The sequence below is a fragment of the Lupinus angustifolius genome, chromosome LG15, assembly GCF_001865875.1.
Source record: "Lupinus angustifolius cultivar Tanjil chromosome LG15, LupAngTanjil_v1.0, whole genome shotgun sequence".
NCBI classification, from domain to species: Eukaryota; Viridiplantae; Streptophyta; class Magnoliopsida; order Fabales; family Fabaceae; genus Lupinus; species Lupinus angustifolius.
The window spans coordinates 1,799,493-1,823,556 of NC_032023.1; the positions used below are offsets into that span (position 1 = coordinate 1,799,493).

The 24,064-nt window shown below is 34.0% G+C and overlaps 3 protein-coding genes across 6 annotated transcripts; 1 reads left to right on the forward strand and 2 right to left on the reverse strand.

Moving 5' to 3' along the window:
• LOC109328317 (protein PLASTID MOVEMENT IMPAIRED 1-RELATED 1-like) lies at positions 1,746 to 6,321 on the forward strand. 2 transcript variants are annotated; one of them, XM_019561729.1, is made up of 4 exons: positions 1,746 to 1,856; positions 2,150 to 4,554; positions 4,867 to 5,824; positions 5,861 to 6,321. In XM_019561729.1, the coding sequence occupies exons 2-4, from the start codon at positions 2,150 to 2,152 to the stop codon at positions 6,035 to 6,037; spliced, it is 3,540 nt and encodes a 1,179-aa protein (XP_019417274.1). In that variant the 5' UTR covers positions 1,746 to 1,856; the 3' UTR covers positions 6,038 to 6,321. The 2 variants fall into 2 exon arrangements, with proteins under 2 accessions (XP_019417274.1, XP_019417273.1); XM_019561728.1 differs by having other exon boundaries at positions 4,867 to 6,321.
• Positions 11,045 to 16,449, reverse strand: LOC109328590 (PHD finger protein ALFIN-LIKE 4-like). Its single transcript, XM_019562121.1, has 5 exons — positions 16,217 to 16,449; positions 16,091 to 16,123; positions 13,094 to 13,322; positions 11,807 to 11,942; positions 11,045 to 11,518 (listed from the first exon to the last, which is right to left on the reverse strand). Exons 1-5 carry the CDS (start codon positions 16,308 to 16,310, stop codon positions 11,255 to 11,257), a joined length of 756 nt encoding a protein of 251 aa, XP_019417666.1. The 5' UTR covers positions 16,311 to 16,449; the 3' UTR covers positions 11,045 to 11,254.
• LOC109327844 (nuclear transcription factor Y subunit A-3-like) lies at positions 18,626 to 21,836 on the reverse strand. Of its 3 annotated transcripts, none has more exons than XM_019561017.1 (5): positions 21,743 to 21,836; positions 20,232 to 20,349; positions 20,084 to 20,155; positions 19,730 to 19,909; positions 19,073 to 19,444 (listed from the first exon to the last, which is right to left on the reverse strand). In XM_019561017.1, exons 2-5 carry the CDS (start codon positions 20,304 to 20,306, stop codon positions 19,073 to 19,075), a joined length of 699 nt encoding a protein of 232 aa, XP_019416562.1. In that variant the 5' UTR covers positions 20,307 to 20,349; positions 21,743 to 21,836. The 3 variants fall into 3 exon arrangements, with proteins under 3 accessions (XP_019416563.1, XP_019416562.1, XP_019416561.1); XM_019561016.1 differs by lacking the exon at positions 21,743 to 21,836 and adding an exon at positions 21,342 to 21,429; XM_019561018.1 differs by lacking the exon at positions 21,743 to 21,836 and having other exon boundaries at positions 18,626 to 19,444; positions 20,232 to 20,306.

A 24,064-nucleotide genomic window follows, 5' to 3' on the forward strand; every position in this document is an offset into this window, starting at 1 on the left:
CGTTGTAAATAACAATATGTATATAGTCTTAATAACAATATTGATGAATTTAATAATGAGAGAAACAGTAATAATGATTTTAATAGGTATACAATGATAATATTAGTGTTTTTATATTATCACCATTAATAATACATGATTTTAATAGGTATACTATTAATAAAATAATAAATAATCAATGATACAGTAATGTATAAAATATGAAATACTTATACTAAAAAAAATATTAAACTCATTAATAAAAATCCTATTATATCTTATGAGTAGGAGCATCCGAATGTTTTCACAATGTGTGCCGCTCAATGTGCCAATTATTATGATTAATTGAAAAATATATTTAAATTAAAATTTTAATAATTAATTATTTTTTTGACCAATAACAAATGAAAAGTGACTTTTAAAAATAGCTGACAAACCAAGGAAAATTGCTAGCATTTTCCATAATTTAATTGCAGCCCCTTCTTTTATCTACTATTTGCATCTTATTCTTCATTCTTTTTAATTTTTACCTTTTTCTGCGTACTTATCATTTTAATTTTTTATATCATTTGTTACTCTAAAATATTAAGGATCAATAAGTACCTTTTTCCAAATTAAATAAACAATGATAATATTAAATAGTAATTATTAGAGATATTTTAGTTAAAATATGTTATTTTATATTTGTAGGCAATAGATTAATTGATTATCTTAATTTCTATACATCACCCACAAATAAAATAATATAGAAAGGATATTTTTAATTATGATGAAGGTCAAATCTTTTCATTTTTAAAAGGCACCGTCACGGGATTTTATGCATTTTAGAAACTAATTTATTTTTAATAATTGTTTAAAGTTGAAATTGCAAAATTTACTCCTCTTCATAGAATTTTTATTCCACTAAAAAGGAACTATTGGCCCTAACTTTCTAAGTGGTTATATTATGTATTATAATTTAATAACGAGACCATATTGGACGGTCCGACCGATTTGATTGCTGACTGAACTTGAAAACGATTATGGTTTATAATCTTAACTAAATGAGAGTCTGCTTTGAACTGGAAAAATTCCGATCTAACTGTGTTAAACCCGATTAAACCAAATTAACCCACAAAGTTAACCAAACTATTCACTTAAAAATTAAAAATAGAATATTACTCTCATATTTTGTTTTACTCTAGTCCAAAAAATGAAAAATAAATGTTACTTAAATGTAATTATACATAATTATTAATTATATAAATTTTTTACATTTATATATAATTATATATTTATATATAAAAACTATTAATTATGTATGAAATTATCTAATCAGGTCGAACGATTTAACTATTTTAACCGGCTAAACTTAATATGTGACATCTTCCGTAACGTCCGACTCATGTTCATAACATTGATTATAATATATAAAAATCATAAAAAATCTTACTATATTTTTTATCACAAATATATTATACTCGAATCTATCTGAATTAAATAATACAATATGTTAGATCTAACTCTTTATTAGTGAGTCTTAAATAACCTAGAGATTTTGTTGATAAAGATGACATAAATTAATATTCTTCACATAACCTTCATTGCAAAAATAAAATAAAATGAAAGACTTAGATTTAGAGAATTTTGATATATATGTGAATGGGTGGTGAGAAATAGAAAAAGAAAGAGTTAGAGGGTAGAAAAGAATAATAAGAATAGAGAGGGGTATGATATGAAATATAAAATGAGCGTTAATATTATATTCAACACTCTTTCTTACAAGCTTTCGTTTTGAACGAGGTAGCGGCATTTCAAAGTTGAAACAGAGAGAGAAACAAAGAGAGAGAGAGAAGATAAAGATATCAACCCTCTCTTCACATAAAACGCAACTCTCTGTAAGATTTTCATTTTTTTTTTCTCTCTTTGTCTCTCTCAAACTTTTATTTTCAGTGAAAAAAAGTTGAATTCTTTTCTGGGTTTGAAAGTTTCAGTTTTGATTTTCAGAAGCTGGGTCCTTAATCTATTAACCCTTTATAGATTATATTTGACTGGGTGTGTTTGTTTTTGGATTTTATGTTTTTTGGTATATGAAAAATTGATTTTTTATTTTATTATTATTGTTACAATGAAATTCTGGGTTTGGTTCTGTTTCATTTGAATTGATGTAATTTTTGTTCCTGGGTTATAGATGATGTTTGCAAAATCTGAAGCTGTTGAGAAGAGTGGTGCTGGTAATCAGAAAAAGTTGGTGAAAGATGTTGAAACTATAAACAAAGCTATGTACTTGGACAGAAATTCTTCAAAAATTTCAACATCTAGTGCAATTTCTCGATCTAAATCCACTTGGAAACCCCAATCACCTGAACCCAAATCAAGGCTCAAAGGTAGTAGTAGTAGTAGTAGTAGCGGCAGAAGTAATGATAATGATAATTTGCAGAAGGATAAGAAGTCGATATGGAATTGGAGGCCATTGAAGGCCCTTTCGCATATCCGAAATAAGAGGTTCAATTGTAGTTTTAACCTCCAAGTCCATTTGATTGAAGGGTTACCTTCCAATTTTGATGATGCTAGCCTTAGTGTGTCTTGGAAGAGGCGAGACGGTGTTTTGGTGACCCGTCCGGCCAAGGTAGTTCAAGGTGTGGCTGAATTTGAAGAGAAGCTTTCTTACACTTGTTCAGTGTATGGCAGTAGGAGTGGACCTCACCATTCCGCGAAGTACGAAGCGAAGCATTTTTTGCTCTATGCTTCTCTAATCACTGCACCGGAGCTTGATTTGGGGAAGCACCGGGTTGACCTCACGAGGTTGCTTCCTCTTACGCTGGAGGAGCTTGAAGAGGAGAAGAGCTCAGGGAAATGGACTACGAGTTTTAGATTGTCAGGAATGGCTAAGGGCGGTGTAATGAATGTTAGTTTTGGGTATATGGTGGTTGGTGATAATGCTAGTGCTACCAGAGACAGCCATAAAGCTCCTAATGTTTTGACTTCTCGGCAGAATAGTACGGCTTTAATGAAACCAGATGTTAAACCAAAACAGTTTGATGGAAGCAGCAACTTGAGGCGTGCTCAAAGTTTGTCAACCAAACAGTTTGATGAGGTAAAGGATCTTCGTGAGATACTGCCAGTTTCAAAGTCAGCACTTGCCAGCTCAATAGACGTCTTATACAAGAAATTTGATGAAGAAAAGGCATGTAGTCCTTCACACAGTAAACCTGAACTTGACGTGTTTACAGAAAATCTTGACCCGATCAAACCAGATGCTTGTGCTTCACCTGATCTTCAGGAAGAAAAGCCTGAAGAGCATGTAGGCGATGATGGAAATACATGTCCAGCGCATGACAAACATGAAGTGGATGTGTTTCAAGAAAAACTGAAAATGGTTGAACCAGATGGCTATCCTTTACCCGATTCTGGAAAAGAAAACCCTGAAGACTGTCAAGGTGATGAATTTTTTGTTGTTGATAAGGGCATAGAATTGTCGCTAGATGAGCCTGTTAAACCAGAGGAATCCATCATAAAGGCTCCTGAAGATGCTGCTACAGTATACAGTACCGATAGCCTCGATGCTGCAGGGATACAAGTATCTTCTAAAGATAGTGTGAAACATGATTCCCTGGATGAGGTAAATGGTAGTAGTTCTAAGGATCAGGCCGCGGCACCTGGATTTTCTTGTCAAGAGGATGACTTATACACGGAAGAGCTGCTCCTGCAAGAGTTTGAATCAGCTTTAAATAGTGTCTCAGATTTGAAGACAGTGGCATGGGAATCTCCTAAAATCATGGAAGCCAAATCTGAATATGATAGGAGAAAGTCACATAGCTTTGATGATGTTACAGAGTTAGTTACCAGTGAATTTTTAAGCATGCTAGGCGTAGGTCACGGTCCAACAGGCTTGAGTTCTGAAAGCGAGCCCGAGTCTCCAAGAGAGATCCTTTTAAGACAATTTGAGAAGGAGGCTCAAGATGGGGGCTTTTCATTATTTGGTTTTGACATGGAGTATGATAATGAAGAATATGGTGGAGTTGATGCTTCTATTGGATCAGAGGAGTGGAACTCCTCTGAGGGTATTAAGTCATCATCCTTGTTGCAATCTATGCCCGAGGAGCATGTCGTTGAGTCTCATGATGTCGGAAGCAAACAGAGGGCTCAGATGCTAGAAGGCTTGGAAACAGAAGCCTTAATGCGTGAATGGGGTTTGAATGAGAAGGCTTTTCATCATTCTCCACCAAAAGACTGCTCTGGTTTTGGAAGTCCAATTCCATTACCCCCCGAAGAGCCGCCTACGTTGCCTCCTCTGGCTGACGGGCTGGGCCCTTTTCTTCAGACAAAAGATGGGGGTTTTCTACGGTCCATGGATCCTTCAATTTTCAGTAACTCTAAAAGTGGCGGGAGCTTAGTCATGCAGGTTTCCAACCCTGTTGTGGTACCTGCAGAAATGGGTTCTGGAATTATGGACATTTTGCAGTGTTTGGCTTCAGTGGGAATTGAGAAGCTCTCAATGCAGGCAAAGGAGTTAATGCCTCTGGAAGATATCACAGGGAAGACAATGCAACAAATAGCATGGGAAGCTATGCCTGCCTTAGAGGGAACAGAAAGGTTCGCATATCTTGTTTGCATCACTGTTTTTGGAGTTAGATTTTTCAATGGCCATTCCTTAAATGTTTACTGATTGAAAATTTCTTATCTGATAAAACTTTTTTAGTTAAGGATAGTAGAAGCCTAGAAGGAATTTTTTTTTCATATATTTTTTATTTTGAGAACCAAATTTTAGAGATTGACAATCAGAATTTTTTTTAAGTGAACAGAGACGTTATTCTATCCTGCTTGTAGGACTTTTCTTGGAGTTAAGAATTTTTGATAGTCGTTCCTTAAATGTTTACTGATTGAACTTTGCTTTCATTTATGTAGGCCGAGTCATTTGCAGCATGATTCAATTACAGGGCTAGATACTACTTCTGTGCAAAGGGAGCTGAAAGGAACAGCACCTGGACTAAAGCCTAATAAGATTAGTTCAAGTTCAGTGAGAAACCAGACAGGCTCAGACTCAGAGTTTGTTTCATTGGAAGATCTTGCTCCATTGGCTATGAATAAAATTGAAGCACTTTCGGTGGAGGGTTTGAGAATACAATCTGGGATGTCAGAGGAGGATGCACCGTCAAACATTGTTGCTCAGTCGATTGGGGATAATATTTCAGCTCTCAAGGGTAAGGGGGTTGATGTTAGTGGATCCCTTGGCCTGGAAGGAGCTGCTGGATTGCAGTTGTTGGATGTCAAAGACGGCAGTAATGACGGAGTTGATGGGATGATAGGCCTGTCATTGACTCTTGATGAATGGATGAGGCTGGATGCAGGTGAGATTGATGACATGGATAATATCAGTGAGCATACTTCCAAAGTTCTTGCAGCCCATCATGCTAACTCGTTTGACTCTATACGCGGGAGTTCAAAGGGGAAACGGGGGAAGGGTAGAAAGTGTGGTTTGCTGGGAAACAATTTCACAGTAGCATTGATGGTGCAACTTCGTGATCCACTGAGAAATTATGAGCCTGTTGGAACACCAATGCTTGCTCTTATACAAGTTGAGAGAGTGTTTGTCCCACCAAAGCCAAAAATTTTCTTTAATGTGACCGAGTTAAGGAACAATGAAGATAAGGATGATGAGAGCGAAGTAGTAGCAGCAGCGAAGGTGGAGGAGATAAAGGAGGACAATAAAGAGGATAAAAGCTCTGAACAGGAGGGAATTCCTCAATTCAAAATTACCGAAGTTCATGTTGCAGGTTTGAAGACTGAGCCTCAAAAGAAGAAGCTTTGGGGCAGTTCAAGCCAGCAGCAGTCTGGGTCCCGCTGGTTGCTTGCTAATGGAATGGGGAAGAACAACAAACGTCTGGTAATGAAGTCAAAGGCTGCGGTTAAATCTAGTGCTCCGGTTACCACTAAGGTGCAGCCTGGTGACACCTTGTGGAGCATCTCGTCTCGAATTTATGGTACGGGAGCAAAATGGAAGCAACTGTCCGCAATGAATCCACATATAAGAAACCCCAATGTCATCATACCAGATGAAACTATAAGACTTAGTTGACTGAAGAGTGGTGTCATCAATTCAGATTTTTCTTGAAGAGGGCTTATCCCTATTCTCACAGGCTGTTATTTCTGGAAATATTTTAGTTGAGCCATGTGATTATAAACTGCTCTTGATTCTGGAACCTGTGCTGGGAGATTGTTTGGTTTTGCTATACCATCAATGAAACTGGACTAGCCCTTGAATAATCACAATGTATTTGATATATGTAGAAAATAACATGCAGGACCTTGTCAAAAAAAAACAGGTTGGATTTTGCTGTAGACATGTTTTTCTTTTGTAAAGTTGTTTGTAGTTTTTGCATGCATCTATTGTATCATGTCCTTTGCTTTATGACAGAACATTATGACGTTGTTATATCTATGTAGCTGACCTCACCTAGTCGACAAATGTTTGGTTGTTGTTGTATTGTATTATGTTATGTAATAGCGTTTGTATATTACATCGGGTAAACCGTATCGCAGTCCTGACCACCACACTTGCAGTGCTCTGTGCTCCTCTCCACTGTTCAAGTAACATCTCTAGGTCACAGCACCATCAAATATTGGCACTATGTTATGTGTACAGAGAATCATGACAGAGTCATTTACCACTGATTTAGCATGTTATGTTCAGCTGGTTTGGCTGCAGTATGACATTTCAACATTGATATCCAGAAACCAATAAAAATGGTCTAAAATATGGTCTCTGGCATGAGTCAATAAAATATGGTCTAAAATAAAAATGCCATTTTGACAACAAAAATGATACTCCAAATGTTATTTTAGTTGTGTTTTTTGAAATGTGTATAGATAATAAATGAAAAATAAGTAAAAAAAATGGAACTTTGATTTGTTGTAAGAAAAGTATAATTCAAATTGCTCATATAACACTACTGAATTTAAAATTATTTTATTCAAATATCAAACAATTTAATATTATTGATCACTCAGAATGAATGAGTGATATATATATATATATTTCCAACCTGTGATCTTCTTGGCATGTGTTAAAGAGTAAGCATGTTATCTAGATCCAAAACCACAAGAGTATCTAGAAAACAGTAAGTTGAGCCAGAGACACATTGCAAACCTGTATAATAATGAGCCCTCCAGCTCCATTTTCCTTTGTTTATTCTTTGGAAGCTTTCATGTACATGTATCTAGATCACGAGTGAAGACCAACAAGGTGTTGGTATAAGGTCTCGCTGAATCATAGAAGTAACACATTTTATAACTGAAATCCAATACTACAGTAAATTCAAATTCTCATCACAATATGAAATCCAATCTTTACATAAAAACATATAACTGAATTAAGAAATAGAAAGTACAATCATGTAATATGTTGCACTACTTTTTAGACAAACTATTCAATAAAGAAGAACAACTTACAAAGACAGTGTCTATGTTTTTAAGCTTCAGATTCTCAATAACTTTACAACATACAAATTACTTATTGAATTAAAACATAGCAAAATAATGCAGCATGGATGGAAATTTTGCACTGTTTTTGAGGATGTTCCATTGGTAACTTGTAGCTATATAATTATATGTTGTACTTTGCTAGCAACTTTTATGTGAGAGCTTTCACTTTTCTTTCCTTTTTTTTCTTCTGATTATGTAGTTATAATGCTACTGTGATGATCAAACTTGTTCCTATCATATTTGATGCATGTTGCCTTTTCAAAAATGAAAAGAATTGATTGTTTAAAACAGCTTTTTGAAAGAGCTTTTGTGGATGATTCTCATAATTTAAGTTGAACCTGACAAGCACTTATAGATAGCTTGTACACCAAGGTAAATATTAAGTATGAAATATAATTTTAGCTACACTTAGTTTTAAACTTAAAAAGCTATACAGTTGCAATTAGGTTGATTTTTATGTTTGAACTCAAGTTAGCAACTCCTCAAATATATTGCAATAGTGCTGCTGCATGTCATATATGAATTATTGAATAGTGAAATTTACTGTAGAGTACAAATGTTATCTAATCATTTTATGCAAGTATGTTATCTTCTACTAGGGGTGACTATGGGTTAGATAAGGTTGGTCGGGTTAATTTTTTGAATCGAACCCAACCCTAGATCCGAAGGCTAACTCGACCTCAAATATTTACTAGGTCAGCTTTTGAACCCGAACTCGACCCAAGACTCGATTGAATATAATGGATATTCCTTTTAGATAAAGTCTGTTAAATATTACTTAATATTATGGATATATGTAATTTGACATGAAAATATGAAATGGTATATAATGGTATATTTTGATAATCATTTATGCATATGGATATATAATGAAAAAAGTAGAGAATCTAATATATTTTGGGCCAAAATAGTAAACCAGTTCACAAGCTTGGATTCTGCATATAAGCAGAATCAGAATTCAAATGCTATTCACAATATATAGATGAATTGAAGCAGAACAAAGAGAAATAGAAACACATAATAGCATCTCAATTGGTTCTTGTAATTTTCTTTCTAAAATTTTATTAGTTCATTCAATAACAAAGAACAAAAGTTGCTAAAATAAATGAATCTTCACAGTACACACTAGAGATGAACTGAAGCATAACAAAGAGATTAATCACATTATACCTCAATATAATTTGCCTCCTCAAATTTTCTCTCTAATAGTACAATTATTTGTTGGTTGAACAAAAAAGAAAGATAGCAAGAAGTTTATGTAGTAGCAAGAGAACATTGTTTTAAATTGCACTCAGCAACCGTAAACACGATAAACTCAACGTAACAACAACCACAATTCAAAAGACTGGAAAAGAGGGTTCCTAGTTTGATAATTTCAGGCACGAGGGGCAGGAGCAGGGGCAGGAGCAGGAGCAGGGGTGGAGTCGAGGGCGGCTGCCCAGCCAATGGTTCCTGGATGAGAGAAGGCCATAATGAAGATGTCGTGACTGCTAATATTGATGGTGACGACGACGACAGTGCGAGGGTCGTTATCATTGTTGAAAAAGAGTGTAAGGGTAAAGGGTAGTCTAATGGGTTGGTCGACGACTTCATCGTTACCATTACCAGCATGGTGAGCAGAAGGTCGAGATGGATCAATGAGGAAGATGGTTGTTTCGGGTTTAATAAGCAAGTCGAAGGTGCGGTTATTGGTGGTGATCTTGATATATTCTGGTAGGGTTGGTAGGTTTGGTAGAGTGAGGCCATGAAGTAGAGGATGGTGAGAGTTTTGTACTTCATTCACATGAGAAAGATCATGCATTTGAAGCTGTGGTGGTTCATTATTTACATCAAGAGGAGTGGATATGGTGATAGAGTTGTTAGTGACAGTGAAGTAGAGTGCAATGCTGTTAGTGATGCTGATGTTGATGGGGAAGCTCCAGTTGTTTACTGTTATATATCGGTTGGATTGATAGGGTAGATCTTTGTTATAGATACGAAGAAGACGTTGTGATAGTGGTAGTGGTAGGGCTGGCAAGGATGGTCGAACATTATGGTCCGTGGGAAAAAGATGAAGAAGACGTAGTGGTGGTGGTAGTACTGACAATGATGGTCGATTATTATGGTCATTGGGAAAAGGACGAAGAAGACGTACTTGTCGTGGTGGTAGTGGCGGCAATGGTGGTTGATTATTATGGTCCATGAGAAAAAGAAGAAAAGAAAAGGAGAGTAGGTAAGGTTTGGTTTGGTGTTCTTGGGTTTCTTGTGTTTGAATGAGGCAAAGATGGAAAAGGAGGATGAATAATTTTCAATGCATGGTATAAGTTTCATGCAGTTGTATCAGTTTCTTTGTAACAAACTCTTCTTACTGTGTATCAGTTTGATACTGTTAAATCATGTATGCTTAGATGGTTCATACTAATGTTTTGCAACCTTCTATTTTGTATCTATGAAACCCCTTTTTCTTATGCGTCAAGAAAAAATGAAATAAATAACTCTTTCATTTTATTTTCAAGAATTTCTCCATAAAAACCAAACATTATTAACTTATAATAATATCATTTTTCTCCTGTGTATTACAGAAAACCAAATTGAAGAAGCATTTGAATAACAGTCAACAAACAACCTAACTGAAAGTTATATTGGTGAAGAGCTTGAGTGGGTGTAAAGTATTGGAAGAGTGGAGAATTGTTTATGATTCACATAATCAAATTAAACTAATGCATGCTAGTAGCATAAAGTCAGGATAGTAAAATAACAAATCAAATGTTTGTAGCATAAAGGCGTTGATCTAGTGGTGTCAAGTCCCAGTGAATCCTCAAGGTCGAGAATTCCATTCTTGGGAGCACACTGGTTAAGAGAGGCAATCACAAACCCCGAAAGATATTAGTTTCTTATCTAAAAAGATTGGGGGAGTTTCTTAATAGCACAAATATAAAGTCTTCTGATTTCATGACCATGGTTACTCAATCAAAGCAGTGTTTTCACCCAATAACCTTCACCACAACAAGGAGAAGTGAATGAAAACTACAAGTTCCAAAAGCATATTAAATCTCTCAATGTACATGCTTTTGGAGGGCATAGCATGACACATCATACTATATCATCTTTATATAGGCAAATATTAATATATTAGTATTTTCAATGAGTAAGATTTAAACCATCAACGTCCTTATAATTCCACTCCTTAAAACCCTCCACCCTAACCACCTTATGACTCCCTATCAGGCTATGTCATCTATCTAGTGTAAGACCAACTTTTCTCCCCCTTAATCCAATCAAATAGCAAAAGCTTAACCATATATCATTGAATATAGAAAGAACCCATAAGCATCTAACTTTAAACTACATATATATAATGCTTAAATGCTGAATGAAAAATTTCATCATAAATTGCATCTTAAGCCAACTTGGGTAGTTGTTTAAAAGCTGGAATAGTTGCTGTGCAGTCAGCTAGCCTATTGGGGCAGATCATATATATGGATAATACCATAGCAATCCAATGTTGTGTGCTGGTGAACATGAATGAAAACTGAGAAAATGTAAAGAACAAATGAAACCTTCTGCAAGAGCAAATATGTTATCATGTAGTAAACATTCTAAGAACATAACAATAACCTGATACAGGAAAAAAGGTTGGTGACTAGATCATAGCCCACAAAATATCAAATACTAAATAGTTTATATAATAAGTTCAAAGGCCAAAGCACCGAATACATAAGCAGCACCAACATGGCACAACAAAGAAAGCCTAAATAGTATATATCATAGTTAGCAGTCTAGCATGATATTCAAATTACAGGGGTGAGAATGAACCCATGTCACTATGATATCAAGGACGCGCTCTCTTATTGCTGGTGCATAAGGGGCACTTATACTGCTTGATGTGGTCAGCCCGGGCAGGAGTGATCTTCACACATTTACCATGGAACCACTTCTCACATATGTCACAACAAATCCAGAATTCAACAGATTCAGATGTATAATTCTCCCCACATGCACCACAATGCTCATCATCGTCATCGTCCAATTCCAATTCCTCCTCCTCGTCCTCATCATTTGCTTGCTTTGAATACTTCCTTGACTCGGATCCTCTCTATTTTGTTCCAATAACAGAAACAAAGAAGTCGAAATTGCATATTAGTAAGGAAATAAATAAGTAAATAACAGTATGGGCATACAAACTCTATGCTGTATTAAAAGAAAGACATGTACTGCTTCTATTCATGCCACATATATGGATCCACAATAGTTACAAGAAAGTGTTGATGCCTTACTCAGAGCCAAAATGTGTAGTACAAATATGACACTAAAAAACAATTATAGAAAAGACAAGATAAAATAAAATATTCAAGGAAGAGTGGAGGTAACCAGATATTCTTACCCCTTTAGAGCCGGACTTTGATTTGTTGCTGGTGTGGTTTGAAACTGATGACTTTTCCTTTGACTGTTTCTTTGCAGCTCCAGTCACAACCTCAAATATTGTTGGCAGATCATTAATCATAGTGAACAGGCGTTTCCTGCACAAAGAATCACACTTTATAACAGACAGCATATAAATCACAAGTATAAATCTCTCGATGTACATGCCTGATGGAACAGAAGTTACTCCTCTAAAGTGAGCATATAAGGGTGTATCCACGAATACACCCTTACTTGTCCACTTCATACATTTACTCACTTTAGATGAGCTATTTCCTGATGCCACAGTCCATCTTTTGCTTTGAATCTACTTTTATTTTACACCTTGATAATTATTTGACATGTATCAACACATAAGTTTTGTATTCCATTCAACCTGTCACTAACGCTATCTAGAAATCAAGAAACAAACCAAAAAAATGGCTTGGAAACTTTTACTTGTTAACCATATCAAAGAATATGAAAACCCAACATTCATGGAAATTTTATTGCTAACAGCTCATCATGTGAACCCATGCCAGAGGGTCAAACCCCCAGCTTTTTCTATTAAGAGAGAAGCTTGGAATCTTAAATGCAAATTCTTTATACAAGGTGATTCCTTCCAGATGATGAGTATATATGACTAAGTAACTAGAAAGTGAATAGTACACAGAACTATAAATGAAATAGTTAAAAAAGTAAAAGCCACTCTGATCCAGTACAATAAAAGTAAGAAAATAAAGAGAAAGGCTGTGCTTGCTTATCTTTTCTCACTCGTGTTTTTCCTTCTGAACAAAAATAAATAAATGCTCCATCTAAAAGTGCTATATGGACCATGTTAATCTCATTCTCATGATTTATTGTACTGATTGAAAATATTTCCCCCATAAAATATGCTTATCTAGGTATCATAACTTACATGTAGCAAATTATCAAAAGACATTACATAATGCAGACATACAAATAGCTATAGAAGAATCTAAGTCTTCCCAAAACCTGCTTTTCTTATGAAAATTTAAGCAAGGAATTCCTACATATTTTATTACATTATGATCACTGTCGTAATGTTTTCCAATTAACTAAAGCTCTATGGAAAACACTATACATGCAAACTAAATCAAATCAATCAAATCAACATTGCCACATAGAAACATGAGCTTCAAAGCAAAATAAATGGTATGCATCCAAAACATGTTCACATTCAAGTGATTCAACTCAGAAAATGATTGCTTGGAGAAGAAGATAACAGAGGATTGGAGCAAGGAATTACCTGTCACTACTGTCAAAACCAAATCTTGCCCCAAAGTAGAAGGCCACTGAAAGGAGCCATGCATCGCTGTGAACAGCAACCAATGAAAGCCAGTCCTTTTCTTGCATCCCATCCCTGGCAAAGTTTATGCCCAATGCAGGCTCGGGAAGTTCAGGAGGAACTTCTTCAGCAGGTAAATTAACTTCCCATTTTTCACTGGGGAACCCATACAGACAAAGATTCTCCTTTTCTGGTGTACAAAAGGTAAATAAATAAATAAAGCATCAACATCATTAACAACTTAGTTCATTTCCATTGATGTTCTTTGCTCTGCTTATCATTTACAACATGATAAAAGAAGATGGCATAGGAAATAGAAAAACAAAAACAGACAAACATGTTTGATCAAATAAAACACAGGATTGCTATTTCAAATTTGGAGTCATGTGCACATAATATTCACCCAATACAACCAGATAATGAAGCTTCTAAATAAGGACTAAAAAAATATACTTAGCTGCTTCAGCTGTTAAAAGCAACAATATAACAGACGCAAGAGTAGTGGTCTTGCTGAAGGAAAATAGAAAACTACAGAATCCAGATCTACCTTCATTATCCCAAAGTTATACAAATAAACCAAAGGCTTCATTAACCAATATAAAATTGATTCAGAATCTGGCAAATATCTAAATTAGATGAGAAAAACAAAGTATCGAATACCAACTGCATCTATACCATAGGATTTCATAGAACAGGGGACTTGTACAGAAGCCCCTGTATAATTGTATACTAATTACTAATTGAAAGAATGTGGATGTGAGAAGATAAATTAACAAGGGTGCAAAACTTATAGATCCTACCTCGGATTAAACAAGAGATAACAAACACATAAAACAGGAGATCGGGAATGTAAAACTCTAACTTTAAAATAAATTTAAAGATAGACACAGAAATAAACAAATAGGCAAAACACCTGAAAAATTACAACATTTAAATATATAATAGATGTGAGCTCTATATTAACAAGTAATTTCACTATATATTTAAAGGGAACTTCACCACAGGTGGATAAAGTAAATATTTAACTTCAGATTTCAGAAGAAAAGTAATACAAAGCAGAGAAAGTAAATATGCACAGCATTTGAGATCAAACTTTTATTTTTTATCAACATAATACTTCATTAAAATAAAATCATAATGGAAATTTCAGTTTTTCTTAAAAATAAATAAATAAAAAAAGTTAAAAAGTATGCTTTCAACATCAATGACCTTGAGAACAGAAGCAAGAATAAATACAAATCCAAAGAAAGGGGTGAACTTTATATGATTTACAAGTATTTGTGCCATTATTTATTACAAATATTCATACAGTATCACTTATATTATATAATATCACACCTCACAAAAAAACTAGTATTATCAATAATGAACCAGAATCCTATTCCTCACTTTACAACTTCCAAATATCACTGTTCTTGCAGCACTCTTAAACAGAGAGAAGAACTTGCAGCACCCAGTAGCACAGGAAATCATAGCTCTGAGTCCTCCCAGAACCGAAATGGAAGCTTCAGAGTCCAGACATCCATTTGAAGCTACTAAGTCCTGACTTACAGTTGCAGCACATCAGTCAAGTGAAATGCTTTCTTCCGGATTAGTTTCAGTAGCACTCCAGAATAGTTGAAGGATTAATTTGGAGAGTTTGGGTTGGGTTGTAGCTGGATTTGGTGCATTATCAGTACCAAATACATATCTGATATTAGTACACTTTAATCTGTCACCGGTACATAACGTAAAAGTTCCGAAACCATTTTTATTTTGTACTTCCAGTATGTCTCTGATAAGGCCATATATGCATCTTCTAATATTCCAATATCACCACTCAACACAGCTCGATAGACTTTTTGGATTCTCTGCTAGTGCCAAATGAAAGCAACGAAATTTCTGAGTCTCTAACTTCATCCACTCTCAGTCTCTCTCTCTCTCTCTCTCGCGACATTTTTATCCTTTGAAAACATTTTTCCCTCTCAGCTCATTCAGCAGCTCATGTAGCTCATAGAGAGAGCAACTACACTGCAGCAAGCCTGCAACTCAATCAAATCTATGACGGCCCTATGATATTTTTCTATATTCCTACATACTTCCTAATTTGTTACTTTCCTACAAACTTGATTAGTTCATAAAATCAGTTTTAATACCAAAGAAAAACAGTGGAACTTACTCCAACATCATTGAAATTTTAAAAAAGACCACTTTTTGTCACACATAAGCAGAACAAACAATGCAGTAACTAAGTAACAGAAAATCGTGGAAACATAAAGGCACATACTTATGTACACAAACATTCACACACACACACACATCTATATATACAGACACAAATATGAGGAAGGAATGATTCATATACACCAATTCACTTATACAAAATCTCAACAATTGATCTTACTTTCATCAAACAGTTAGTGTGTGTTTGATTCTGCGCTCCGAGCTTCTAAAATCATATTTGAAGACTCAAACATGGTTTAGAAATTAGAATTCGTCTCAACATGTCTATCAATTTTATCTTAAAACCAAATTTACATCAAAACCCTAGACTTGACAAAATGTAGCTTTTGTGTTGGGCTACACATTAATACTGAACTTCCCTAAAAACTTGATTTTTGAATATCAAAATACCCAAACATAAATCACTTCACTTTAAACATAATTTTAACCGAAAACAATTTTACAAATTCAATTCATTCAAAACCACGAGGGTGTGCCTCGGGTAAGGTTGCGTACATCCACCCGACCCAGACCAACTACCCATTAGGTAGAAGCACCATTTTTAATCAAAAGTCACTCAAAACCACATTTTGAGAACACTTATAAAATTAAAACCACTATCACTAATTCATGAAAATAATATAAACACTAAAAATTGATGGTAAGCGAAAAATCACTAACACCAGTATAAACCAACCCAAAATTCCCAGAATCAATAAAAACAAAAAAAACGAAAAAGGGAACATAAACCCTAACCAGGATCACACTGCTGATAAAATTCAACCACATCTGCAACAAAAAAAAAGTAAATAAATTCTTAGAACGCAAAAGAAAGAGGTAATTTTGGAGAAAAATCCAAACTTTAAGAAAAAGAAGAGAAACCAGTAGTAAGGGCTTTAACAATGGCGGCTCTGCGGCCCTTAAAGTCCCGGAAAACCGCTTCCACCGATCGAGGGTTGTACGCGCCACCGTCCATCACTCACTTTTCTCTTATTTTTCCGTTTAACAGTGGCGGTAATTATAAAGTGGGGTGAGGGGTATTTTAGGGATAGATGAAGAATTTGGAGAAGGAGAAAAAAAAGAGAGGGAAGAGAGTGATGAAAAACATAGTGATAAAGTGAGTGATGTGGATATTTATTTCTTTCACCATTATGTGACACCTCACTCTTCTTTCTTTTTACTTCTTACAAGTGTCACTTTTTTTTTTCTTCTCTTCTTCATACTTTTCTTCACATAGTTTACTTCATTTGTATATATTTTATCTAAATATTAGGGACTTTTAATCTTAAGATCATGAGCTATAATTGAAACTATTTTTAGTACAATTTGATGCTCAAGGGATTGATAAAAGTGATTTGGAGAGAATCTTAAACTTTTGGCTTATTATGTGACTTCATTGACTCATGTTTCCTCAATCTCTCACTCATTCAAGTTTAAATGTATTTATAATATTTAGTTGTTTTTTTTGTAACTCGAACTTATGACCTACCAGACTTATAATTACATACTTTATTGAGTTATTATCACTAAAATACATTAAATTGGACTACTGATTTATTTTGTGGAATAAGTTGTTGGCATGCTCTGTTTGCTTTGAACATTTTTTAAAATAGAAAAGGAAAGTGAAAACATGTTTGTATTGTTGTTTTCATTTTATATTTCCGGAAACATGAAATTCATTCCTAAAAATTTTGAAAATGAACAAATGTCATTTCCACGTTTTAAATAATGAGGAAATGACATTTTGTTGAAAATTTTAAAACTTTTGTTGATCTAATGGTTTAATATTTTTTGAAGTTTTAACTTTTCTATTTTATTTCAAATCTTTAGATATTTTTAAAACCCAATATATATTTTTATTTTACTTTCCGGTTATACCTTTATTTATTATTCCAATTTTCATCATATATTTCTTCATTTATTTTTTAATCATGTTTTTAATGTGCATCAAATGTGACTGTTTAGTCCAATTGTACCGAATTTTTATATTATTTAATAATTTCTTAAATGATACATAACCTTAAATATCAAAAAATGTAAAATGGGAATACTATATTTTTTAATTACTCTATCCACTAATCAAAAAACCTCAAAATCAATCGATGAGTGTGTCCATCATTCAGACCATCACACATCTTCATAAAAGAATTTAGTGATTAAAATTTAGAATTGAATTAATTGCAAGGATGTCATGGATTGTCGTAAGTAAGCTTTATAAGTCTTGGGTCATAAGGTAACAATTTTATCATTGAGGTAAGGTCCACCCTACCTATTATTGAATTCAAGGTATTTATATATGTTTCGTCCTTATTCCTGCATTGGTCATAAGATGGCCAACTCATACAGCCACGACCATATATCAGATGGATAAGATCTGGCTCATGCAGTCATCGGTCACACCCAAATGGCCGATCTAATGGAGGAAAGAACGACACTGACAAGACATGACCATGTCCTAGTCAGCACTTGTAGAGCCACAAACCTCTCTTACAGGATTGTCCTCATGCCTAAACATTACATACATTACAATAGAGCTGAACACAGTGTGTGAACATTGGACTCCCCTTTGTCATGCAGTGAGACAAACCTAGTATACGGCTATGACAGTCTGGACATACGATAAAATGATCCACCATGAATAAATCATTGTGCCAACCAGAGTATGGGTACACCATGATCGTCTGACATAAATAAAGCAGTCTATACTTGTCTGAGACAGACCTAACAAAACGACTTGTCATGATTAAAATATCTTACCAGAGAATATATCATGATCAACCCCTCGATCAACCCCTCTATAAATAGAGGAGACCCCTCATAAGGAAATTTATAGTGATCGCGATTCTATCGCGATCACCTCCACTAAAAGAGTCACCTTCCATATATTGTACCTTGGAGTTTAAGTGTCAAGGTGATGGCTTACTTTGATGATCTTGATCTGAGAGCTACAAATGCATAATTTAGACTAATTCCAAGGGTCCAAATGTAAACCAATCTATCTCCCTCTAACTAATAATAGCATCATTTTGGTCCTTCATCTTTTTAAATGTTTGTCAATGCTACCCTTATGTTATAACAATGTTAAAATTCACCAAAATATATTGGAATCTTCTTGGAGATTCCAATAGTGCAGGAAATCCATGAAAGATTCTTAAGTACCTATCTACATTATGATCATAATTGACTAGAGAAAAGTATAAAACAATTGAGTTGAAACATCAATTGTAGTCCTTTATGCAGATATGCAATAGTCTTAAGAAGAAACAAGACTTGGTGTCATTTTTGGTACATAGACATGATGCCATTTGAACAGTCTTACATGTAATCATGTTTCAAACATGACCATAACCTATTACATGTCTCCAACTTGATTTATTCACTGATAGCAGACACATATTTTAAAGCAAAGACATTCCACAGAAATCATATATCACAAACTTAAAACTTCATGCAGAAACTGTTCTTCACCTAGTTCAAGTGTTCAACAAACTACTGCTATAAGCAAAAAACAACTTCAAAGTACACGGCGAAGACTAGAAAACGTCTCAGTGCTAATGTAGAGTCTCTCAAATGAACACATCATAGCAACTTTGAAATACATGACAAAGCACTAGGAAAGGTCTTAGTGCTAATGCAGTCTATCAAAAGATAACCTTTTTTTTTCTGCCAGAACACATGAAAGCATATAAAGTAAATGGATTAAGCCAAGGATGATTTGCCAAACTGATGATCCACAACTCACCGGACAACTGAAGCACGATGCTGTGTTCCGCCAAAGGTGAGTCCAATGTTACTGTGATGCTCCCCTATGTTTGTAGAGTTCCCTAGGAATATGCGCTCCGGCTGCCTAAAACTGACACTGTTATTTGAAAAGCATGTCCGGTCGGAATAGGTAGTGATGGATGATGCATTTTCTCCAGTTCTTGTGGGATGACTTTGCCCTTCTGTTGCATTTTTCTTTTGATATATGTTGACAGGGTCTGAGCCAGAATGTCCACCATTGACATGTTCTGCATTAGACTGTTGAAGCTGTTTGGTACTGAGAAAACGTCCCCCGGATCCCCTAACCCTATTCAAAGCATGGCGGTGCCGAGACTCGTGAAGATACGGCTGCAATCAATTAGAGGAGGGAGAAACTAAGTTTCAGAAATTTACAATCTCTGTTGGTTCAAACCAGATTCTGAAAATCAGGCAACACCTATATGATTCAATATTCAATATAATGGAATAATAACTGTAACTAAATAATGTAATACATAAATCTACTGCGGTAAATTGCAAATAACACGTTTTTGTATTCAAAGTGATTCCACCATTCTAACAAGTTTTTGTGGTAAATTGCAAATAATATTAGAAAGTGGAGAGCTCAAAGCATCCCCATCTTATAGAGAATACCTTGCGACTTTTGATGAGTTTGTTTTGAGCCTCAAGTTTTGCTCGTGATTGTCGCCTTCTCAATATACCATGGTATTGTTTCGCATTGACATAAATAGGTCCGTCTTCTGCAAGATCAAGTGGTAATGCAACTCTGGTGGAAGCTAATCCCAGCATCTGGGGTAACATTTGGGATTGATTCTAAAATATTATTAAAAGAGACATCGCTTTAAAACATTATACTAGGAAATCAAAATGTAACAAAATGTCCTTAAAATTGCAACAAAATTTCATGTCACTGAAAATAAGCATAATGTGCTGTTTGGAACTAAATATTAAGTGTGTACATAAAAACCTGTACTAAGCATAACTTACAATAGCCTGTGGTTCATAAGCAACTAAGGAACCACCCGAAAATGGATCGCCATAAGGATAAGGAGCATGATCCTGAAATTGGAGTAGAAAGAATAGTAAGTCGCTTAAAAGTGCAAGAATCAATTGCACAAACAGCAGCTTCACATACCATTGAGTGGTCGGAATCAACTTGTCCAGAACTAAACACAGTATTAGGATGATTCAACAAGAGAAACGGCTTCATGAAACTTTCAACATAGCCCTTACTTAAAACTTTAGAATTCGACCTGATAAATTGGTTCATGTTAGACTGGCCCAGAGGTGAAGTGAGGCTAGGAATACATATAAGAAAGTTATGTAATACACAATGTATAAGAGAAACAACACTAAAGTACAAGTACATATTTACCTTCCTTAGAAACAGCAACACAACATGCATTCCTAAAGGGTGTGTGAGATAGGAAATTAATGTTCCAATAATGCAACAACGACAACCAAGCCTTAATGTCACTAGGTGGGGTCGGCTTAATGTTCCGAAAATGCATGTTCTTAAAATCGGATACAGAACAAAACAAATATAGTCATCAAAGTTAAGAACATAAACTCAAATTAACAAGTCACCCAAGAGCGTAGACACAGCAAATTAATTACATGTTTACCACATTTTCATCGTTTACTAATACCAAGGAATGCAAACGAAGCCACTCAGTGAACCCATCCCCTATTTTTTTGGTACTACCAAGGGTATCTCCCCACCTTTGGGTAAGGAACTAATCTCTTTCAGGGTGCGTGATTGCCCCTCCCAACAAGTGGCACTCCCAGGAATTGAACTTTTGACCTTTTGATCATTCTGGGATCTAGTGGGGCCCTATATCACTAGACCATCGTCTTGTTGGTAAAACTCATCCCCTATGAGTTGAATGATTGAATACAATGTTGTCCTTAGATTGACTTCATTCAAACTATTTTGTTTAGTTATGACATGTGACATTGATATTTTGCTACATAGTGATGTTTCAATATGACTATCTTATATCATCAAAACAATCTCTGAGAAATACAAACCCCAAGTTCCATTTTTACCAGGAACATCCAATGTAAATAAAGAACTAGATCAAACCTGAGTTTATTTAAAAAATTACAAAGAAAAAGCAAAACTTTTTCATGATGGGGAATGGCCTGATATGAAGAGAATAAGCAAAACATGAATAGCATAAGACACAGTAACATACTTATGAGTTTCCAAATCTGAAGTCAGCAATAGTGAGTTTAACAATACCTGAAGTAAGCTCAAACTCTACATGCAATTGAGAAATAGCAATCTTAAATCTCATAAGTTGGATCCCACATACATAAATAAACCACAAAACATAAAAAGAAAAGAAAAAGAGTGAAGGACATAGATAAAAGGGAAAGAGAAAAAATAAGAAAAAGAAATAGTATTAGGTGGGTAATGGATAAAGAAAAAAGAGAAAACCAACCGGCGTTAGTTCAAGTAGTACTTGATTCCCCCTTAAGCAAGATCTTGGTTTGAGTCATGTGGATGAAAAAAATATTCGTTGGGAGAGTTAGTCTACATACATAAATGTCTGCCTCAGATAAGATTGCCTCAAGTACGAGGATACTTATGAGAAACAAAAAAGAAAGAGTAATAAGTACAAAAGAAAGAGTAATAAGTACCATTGGGATTGGGATGTTGGCAATGGAAGAAGCAAGAACAAGTAGTGGGTTGAACTTGGACATGTCTCCTATCTTCAAACCTCCTTAAATTTAACTCAACCAATCCTATCTCTTTGAATTTAAATCTGACACTAATATATATACAGAGAATCGTATAAATTTTATACATTATCAATATATTATTTATATTTTTATTATTAAAATAAATAAATAAGAAATATTTATTTATCTCTCCATTAATAAAGATAATCATTTTTTATCTTTCTTGAAGAAACAAAATGTGGGGTCCTTACAGAGTTCCTCAACCCTTGTGCCTTGGGCCTTCGTTTTCAACTTTTCATCATTTTCATCACTCTTCACAACTTCCCACGCTCATATTATTCAAGCGTTTTCATTTTACATATTAGTATCATTTTTGTTTGATGTCATACATTATTTTATAATTTCTTAATTATATTTTTATTTGATTTTGTATATTATTTATAATTTCTTATATATTTGTATAAATTATAGTAATATATAATTTTTTTACAATAACAAACATTATTTTATATACTTACACAATTTCTCTCTACTTGGTGCCATTGGGGTCCACGTTTGTTGATAAAGATTAAAATAAGAACACTCATATACAATAAGAATTCTTAAAAAATAATAATAGCACAACATCAAATAGGGAAAAATATTGTAATTTTAATAACAATATGATAAGATGCTATTTGTAATGCTTATTTTATAGAGAAAAAAGTTTTCACTTATATACCTACTTTTGTACTTTGTTAATGAACACATATTCAGTGAAAATATAATATTTGTTGACAAAAACATTTTCACCATTTATTCTATGATTATCACTCTATATTTAATATAACAATGGTGACAAACAAGGTAAAATGCACTAAACTTTTTACCTTGTAAAGCAACATATGGTATATAAAAGGTTAAAGGTGATATAGTGAGGAAAGGATGGACGAAGTTTGTATATTATTTATGAAGGATGGATTAAAGTTTGTGAAAAATATGTATGCATTGACAGTATAAAATATTTTTACATTATTATTGTAACATTCACAACTCATTTTTAATCTTTGTTGATTTTTAAATAAAATTAATATAAATAAATGATAGATAATACACTTACTATGTATAAATATTTATGCTATCAGTATGTAGATATTGCATTCAGTTTGTATACTATTTAAAAATACTTAGAAGGTTTTGCTAAATAGTATCTTTAGAGCATCTCTAGCTGCAGCTCTTAACAAAATAAGGACCGCTCATAAATTTTGGTGCCATTGGTATACCTTTGTCTATAAATAGAGAATTGTTCTCTAATTAGAGCATGGTTTTTATTTCTACAAAGTCATTAAAATAATCAAAAAATGAAAATGAGAAAGGGGAAAACATATTAACCAACAACGAAAAAGGGAAGAACGTGCAACGAATGTGACTATTTTCATATTCAGATAAAGTGACATTTAACAAGACTCACTTGAGGGGGCGTTGTTAAATATGTACTTTCAATCATTTAACAATGTTATCTTCGGTGAGCATTGTAGAATATAGATAAATAGTAGGGTCCAATTAAGGATAAAATGTGAGTTGCACTATTGGAGTGAAAAGCCGAAAAGTATCTTAGTTTGCTAGGAAATGTAAATAATTATAAAATAAGTTGTGAGATCAATTTAAAGACAAAAAATAGGTTGCACAACTGAGGATGTTCTTAGGGGATTGTTGTACGAGATGCAAGTAAAAGTTTTCTATACTATCACTGTATCCACCATTCATTTTAATTATGATTGATTTTTAAATAAAAGTAATACAAATGGATGGTGGATGATAAATTTTCATTGATAAAACTTTACACAAGTCCATACATATTACACTCTTATTGTATTATCAAAGGAGTTAAAGGTAAAATAAATGTATGCAGAGTCACCACATCATCACCATATATTTTAAATTACATTTTTGAAGAATCAATAATAATTAAATATCAATAGTACATAATGCAATGATAATATATAAAGTTCATTCATAAATTTATTTATTTTCCCTTTTTAAACTGTAAAATGGGTTGAGAGTGGCACTTGAACTCCAATGGTGGTTAAAATAAATTTTTCTTATGCAATCACACATCTCATCCAATTAAGATATTGAAAATAAGACAATTTAGATAAAATGACCTAGTTGGACACCTATCAACATTCTACCTAAGATAAAATATATACATCGACTTTTTTATATTTTTACTGTATCATATTTAAGTATTGATTTTCAAATATAAATATAATTATCAGATATAAGTGTGATGTACTTACG